This window comes from Orycteropus afer, unplaced genomic scaffold (assembly GCF_000298275.1).
Source record: "Orycteropus afer afer isolate SDZICR_OR568_19922 unplaced genomic scaffold, OryAfe1.0 scaffold00148, whole genome shotgun sequence".
Taxonomy (NCBI): Eukaryota; Metazoa; Chordata; class Mammalia; order Tubulidentata; family Orycteropodidae; genus Orycteropus; species Orycteropus afer.
In genome coordinates this window covers 3244048-3251199 of record NW_006921735.1, presented here as the reverse complement: position 1 = coordinate 3251199, position 7152 = coordinate 3244048, and the positions used below count along the sequence as shown (strand labels likewise).

Below are 7152 nucleotides of genomic sequence, written 5' to 3'. Positions count from 1 at the left end.
AAAGCAAAGGTGAAATTGTTAGTGAAGAAGGACATTAATTGAAGGTAAACATGTAGGGGAATAAATGTCACTAATGTTTCATTCTTGTTTCCTTCTCAAAGTAGCATTGCTGCTGTGCGTAAATCACTCAGCTACTATGATCCCAGACATTTGGTTTGCAGAATGACCTTTCAGTTACTGTTAAGTCCTAAAAATCAAGAAGTCAGAAGAAACACTGAAAGCATTCAGCACCCTAAAAGCACTTAATGTAGTGAGAAACAGGATTCACTGTCTAAATAACTCCTGGGGTTATCATAGCCTGCCAATAGAACATAATAACTTATTTTCAGGGGAAAAAAGTGATAAAACTAACATAAAAATTTTAAAATTATCTCTGCCTTGTTCAGTTTAATAATGTAGTGAAATGTACAATATATTCAGAAAGAGTTCCATCAGAAATTATAAATACAATGTAAGACCCCTCACTTTTCACTAATGTAGGAATATACTGTATTTGTGGATAAAGTTTTTCAATGTCCAGTACCCTACCTCTGATAGTGATAAAGAAATTAAGCTTAACATTATACAATCTGCTTTCCTCCTAAAACATAAAATAAAAGACACTTAAAATATTTAACATTGTCTACGTCCTTTCATATTAGTATTAATTAAAATGTTGGAAATAATATCTGAAGCTTTGTTTCTGGATACTTGCTCTGTTAAGATAGCATTATAAATTCTTATGTTTGACAAAGACTTAACCATTATACATGATCTTTTCTTTCTTGACTTTGCATAAATATTCTTTGACTTTGGATCTTCCTTGAGATGCAAATTGTAGAATACTTGGAAGGATTACCTGATTAACCCTGAATAAAAGAAAAATTATGAAGCAAATTGGCTTACATTTTATCATTACTATTACTATTACAGCAAGGAAAAGAAAGCGATATTTTATCTCAGTAGTTACTTCAACCTCATAGAATATTTAATATGGATTAATGGACTGTTAAAAAATCTTCTATTGTTGCAGGTAGTATGCTCAATTTATCTATTATATCTTTCACTTAGAATTTATTGCCAGGTTAAAAGTATGCTATTATGTAAATTGCTATAATTTTCTACCTCTCTCGAGTGTAATCATGGTTGGTATATTACTTATATTTATTTATCCAGAATACAGAGTATTAAAGGGATGTTTCTCAGAGAGGTAGAGTTCAGATCCAAATAATGTCTTTTTTGTTTTTTCTGTCTATGGCATAATCCCTGTAATCTAGGAATTTTCTAATTCTCCTTCACCTATTTGCCTACAATAAAACAAAGCAAGAAAGAACTAGGAAATTTACTATCAAATGCTCAAAATATAGTTGTCAGAATTTGAAATCATGTTGTCAACATCCTATATAGATAAAATTGATCTTCATGACTAAATATGTGGAAAATGTACAGGATATTCAAATAGAAACAAATAAAAAGGTAAGAATACTGTAGGAAGCTAGGGCTAGAGAAGTATTATTTTAACCTGCAAAAGAAAATTATCATTATATTACTCATAGTTTTGGTTCTCTAGTGTTCCACTAACAGAAATACCACAAGTGGATGGCTTTAACAAATAAGGACTCATTTCTTACAGTTTAGGGGACTAGAAGTCTGAGTTCAAAGTGTCAGCTCTAGAGGCTGGGTGAAGTCCCCTTGAACTTGGGCTTCACCTCTAACTCTTGCTCCTGGCCCACTGAAGCTGGAGGTTTCTCTTAACTCAGGCAGCTGTTGGCTGCTGAGACTGATAAACCCAAGGTCAACAAAAAGAATAGTACAGTCCCAAGATTATTAACACCACAGCAGGCCACTAGCTCAAGTTGAAAAACAGTCCCAAGATAGGCAGATGACATAGCTGGCCAGTGAGATGAAGACTAGGCCAAATGCAGGATCCAGATGTCAAAAAGCACAGAGGCCTTTCTCCAAGCTTCTTCTTATATACGGGAAGTAGACCACATCCCTAGGGCTACTGACAGTAGATTCCACCACGGAGTTGATTCCCAGTCTCATCATGGGGAATGATTACATCCAGCTTCCCAGACACTCGAAACCAGGCCTAGCCAAGTTGGCACATAACCTTACCTATCACAATGACTATACAAAAATATAATAACTGGTAATTAGGGAGAAGCAGAGGACAAATCATTAGAGAAAAACAGTATTAATTGAAGAGAAACATGACAAGGAGTGAAGCTACTATTATTAGTAGTATTTATTAAATATTAAATATTGCACTAGCCCTATAGATACAGTAAATTGTTCTTTACCATAGCCTGCAATTATTGCTGCTAACCAATTTGCAGATAAGACACTCTATCTTGCCTGAGGTCACATTGCATAACTAGCAAGTGGCAGAGTTAAAATTTGCATACTGGTCTGACTGATGTTAATCATGTTATTTTTCCACTATATTATGCTGATCACTCCAATACTTGTAAAATAATATGATACATTAAAAAGTATTTGAGAAATATTAAAAAATTTATTATTTTTTTTGTAGTTCATATCCTCCCTTTAAACTTTAAATGTACTTTTGACCTTTACCAATATATGTAATTAAATATAGTTATGGAAAATGGGGCTGCTTTTTTATTATACAGATTTTAAGATTCTATTCTCTGGGAATAATAAATAACATTTCTAGATTCTGATATTAGACTCCTGAGAGACAGCACTTATAAGGGATAGACTTCAAAAGATCCACTATAATAAATACACTTTGGAAAGAACTGTAAGAGAATGCCGTACCTATCCTCTTCTAGGCCAATAACTTAATAATCTTCCTTTTGTTACTCTTTCATATTTGCTACACATAAATTTCATTTTATATATCACGTATAATGTCACATACCAATAACATGGGCTCTGAAAGGCAGGTAAACCTGGTTCAAATCCTGACCTCATCACTAATTAATGTGTGACCTTGCACAAGTTACTGAACATAAGCAACTTTACATTCCTAAATCTGTATATGGAAGGAAAAAAAAAAAAAATCTTCTGTAGCATGTTCGTTTATTCAAATTATTTTATTGAGAACTTTATACCAGATAGTGTTTTAGGTCTAAGGGATGTATGGTGTAGAATGAATGAATAAATGAACAAAATCCCACTGCCATTGAGTTGATTCTGAGTCACAGTGACACTATAGGACAGAGAAGAATCGCTGTAAATCTTTACAGAAGCAGACTGCCTCATCTTTCTCCTGTGGAGCAGCCGGTGGATTTGAAACACAGACCTTTTGGCTAGACCTGACTGCTTTAACCACTGAGCAACTAGAGCTCCTTAATGAAGGAAATATTTCTAGGCATTCATCATAACTAAAACTTAAGCATTCTCTCTTCACAGAGAATTTAAAATCCAGTAGGAAAATCATTTGCAATGTAATGAAACAAGTGTCTCCAGTAAATCTATGATAAATGCTAAGAGAAGATATAGGTAGTATAAACTGCTATCACAACACACAGCCCAATTATCTACACTAACCTTGGGTGGTTAGAGTTTTCTTCCTACAGAAAGTGATATGAATGATCCACACTTGCTTCCATCTAGTCAATTCCAACTCTTAGCAACCCCTATCAGATTGCCAAGGTTGTAAATCTTTATGAAAGTAGATTGCCTCATCTTCTTCCCATGAAGAAGCTAGTGGGTTCAAACTTCCTACCTTTTGGTTAGCAGCCCAATGTCTAACCACAGTGCCATCAGAGAAGCAGGAGAGAAAAGAAAGCTTTCATAGTGTTCCAGAAAGAAGACTGGCATTTGTAAAGGCTTGAAAGTGGCAGAATATAAAGTGTTTGTGAAATGGAAAGAATTTCAGAACAACTGTGTATTAGTTTTGTAGAGCTGCTATAACAAACTACCAAAAACTTGGAGGCTTAAAACAATAGAAATTAATTTTTTCACAGTTCTGGAAGCCAAACATCTGAAAACAGTTCCTTTTAGTGAAAATCAAGATGTTGGCAGGGCCATTTTTCCTGTAGAAGCTCTAGTAGAAAATTTGTTCCTTGCCTTTTGCAGCTTTAGGTGCTTGCTAACACTTCTGGCTTGAGGCTACAACATTCTAATTTATATCTGACAGTCACCATGACTCCACCTAGTCTCTATGTCAAGTCTCCCTCTGCTTTTCCGTTATATTACTTGATTTGCATTAAGGTCCCACTTGGAAAACCCAGGTTAATCTCTTGTCTTCAGATCTTTTCTTAATCCCACCTTTTGGCATAAGAGAAAATAGTTATAGATTCCAGGGATTAGGATCTGATATCTTTGGGAGACATATTTTAGCCTACTATCTGCTACAATAGGTTGTAAGATAGACGTGGCAACATTTCGGAAATTATACATAGGCTTCAGAGACATGTCATCCCCTCTTCACAGTCTAATTTCTTGGAAAATTTTCATAAAATTTGTGTATTCAACTTTCACCCAGTTTATTATAGATTAGATTTTATTTCCTTCCCAAACCACATCACAAAAACTGCCCTTGCCCCTTGCCAAATTCAACAAGGAATACATTTTTAATTGCATCTGAGTAGCATACTTTAGTTCCTGTCTAAGATGCCATCTCAACAGCCCTCAAGGTTGCTGTCTTTCTTGAAACACATCTTCATCTTGCCATCACTGACAGCATATTTCTTTGCTTCCCTCTTACTTTTTTTTTTTTTTTCCCTCCTGGCTCATCTGTCTCTGCTTAACCCTCAAATGTTCTTTCATTGTTTCCTTTGTCCTCATTCCCTTTTTATTTGGTGGAAGAGTAGATTCATCACTCTTAAATCAATACTCTGAATTATTTAAAGTGTGTTCAGGTCTTGGAGTCTTGGGTAGCACAGCTAAGTGCTTGACGATTAGCCAAAGTCTAGCAATTTGAACATGCCCAGAGGTGCCTTAGAAGAAAAGCCTGATGATTTGCTTTCCAGAAGGTCACATCCTTGAAAACCTTGTGGAACAGCTCTACTCTGCAAACATTGGGTTGCCATAAATTGGAATTGAGTAGAAAACAACTAACAACATTCAAGTATTATAAATTTATTTTTGCCATTGTGATGTTTCATTACAATGTTTCTATATATTTATTTTTACTTATCTCACTATAGATTATGCTTCTATAGTTTTCCTTCCGAGGAGTGGCTGGTGGGTTTGAACCGCCAGCTTTCTGGTTAGCATTCAAGTGCCTTAGGCACTATGCTACCAGAGCTCCTAAAGTATGCTACTCAGATATAATTTAAAATGTATTCCTTGTTGAATTTGGCAAGGGCAGTTTTTGTGATGTGGTTTGGGAAGGAAATAAAATCTAATATATAATAAACTGGATGAAAGTTGAATAAACAAATTTTATGAAAATTTTCCAAGAAATTTGACTGTGAACTTGGAATGATTAATGTGATAGCTATGGGGCAAACAGTTTATGCTTGACTATGAACCTAAAGGTTTGTAGTTCAAACCCACCCAGGAACATTGTAGAAGAAAGACTTGGAAATCTACTTCTATAAAGATTACAGACAAGAAAATCTTAAGGAAAAGTTCGACTCTTCAGCACATGAGTTTGCCTTGAGCTGGAATTTGACTCTGTAACAATCGGATATAATGAGATATATGTTATCAGTGGAGAGCTAAGTTGTTGATAATCTTTTTCAAAAGGAAGAAGTTTGAACATACATATATAGTAATAGGAATAAACCAGTAGAGTGAAAGAGATTGAAAACATGAGAGAAATAATTGAGAAAATAGGAAAGTATGGGATCCACCATACAGGTATAAGGATAGCCTTACTTTGCAGAAAGAACATCCCTTCCAGCCTATCAAGAGAAGGTGGTTATAGGAATAGGCATATGTGCATTATTATAACAAGACAGCAGGGTACGTCACATTTCTATGTCTTTGTTTTGTTCTGCATTTTCATATTTCAGAACAGCAAAAGAATCTCAAAATCCAAAGTACATAGATTTATATCTAATAGTTGTAGATATCCAAGGCAATTAAAATAATTATTTCTAAAGTAAATGTACATTTATTTCAATTCAAAGGTTAATAAGTAAACAATGCATTCAGATTTTTATTTTAAGAACTTTTTAAAGACAATAAGAGCTTTAGTAAATTATAAATGTCCTATAAAATGTGGCAGATAATATCAACAAAATTAATTCATTTATAATTCATATTAAAACTCAATATATATATAAAGTTAAATATTTTAAATAAATTAATTTTGCCATGAATTTTAATACAATCTTTCAAGAAATTTCAGTTCTTATCCTGCGAAGAAAAAGAAATTCAAACAAATACTACTTTGAATCAAGAACCCATTAAAATTAAGAAATAATATCATATTTCTCTGTTCATGTTCGCATTCTGCAATCAGTATCTCTAGCAGTTTGTAGGCACAAGCAAAAGCAACAAACACTACAATGTCATAAAACTAGAGCTAATATTGCCTGAAATATTTTTTTCCTTCTTTTTCATTTTGTTCATTTAAAAATTAGCATATAATTCATATAAAATAATTTTATCAAGTTGTTTATACAAACTGATTTGTTATTGCAAACAATATGCTTTGGGATTCCTAGTTTGGCCTTCCATGATTTATTGATGTTCGTTTACGATTTACAATTCTCATTCCTTGGCTATGGAATTTGTCTTTTCTTTTTTAAAAAAATAATAATATTTTTTGTTATGGTAAATATATAAGTAACAAAACATTTTAACAATATTCACAAGCCCAGTTCAATGACATTATGTTCATTATGTTGTCCAACCATCACCATTAACTGTTTCTGAATTTTTCCATTATCTTTAACAGAAGAAAGCAAAGTACTTAGGGAATAGAGAAGCAGGTATAGTACTCCAAGTGAATTACAACTATCTCCTTATTACCAAAAATACAAAACTTTGGTTATTATATCAATTCTGGCAATACCACAAACAAGATATAGTTATGGATATCTTGGTTCTAAGTGGTTCTAAGGCATTACTCTTGCTTATTCTAGCTACATACATTTCCCTCACATGTGCAAACAATATAAAAGTCCCCTGGCTATTAAACTGCCATTGACCTTCTGCCTGAACCTGATTGTGAGTGAAAATATAGGTCATTAAGTGTACAACATCAGAAATCATTGGAACAAGAATATTAAAAAAAAAAAAAAA

General features: G+C 33.5%; 1 protein-coding gene across 1 annotated transcript in view; it reads right to left on the bottom strand.

Moving 5' to 3' along the window:
* LRP1B (LDL receptor related protein 1B) overlaps positions 1–7152 on the bottom strand; it is a 1967638-nt gene that overhangs the window by 1080075 nt on the left and 880411 nt on the right. The window contains exon 19 of the mRNA XM_007946050.1: positions 839–848. Coding sequence (XP_007944241.1) covers positions 839–848 — 10 coding nt within the window. The remainder of the gene's footprint in view (positions 1–838; positions 849–7152) is intronic.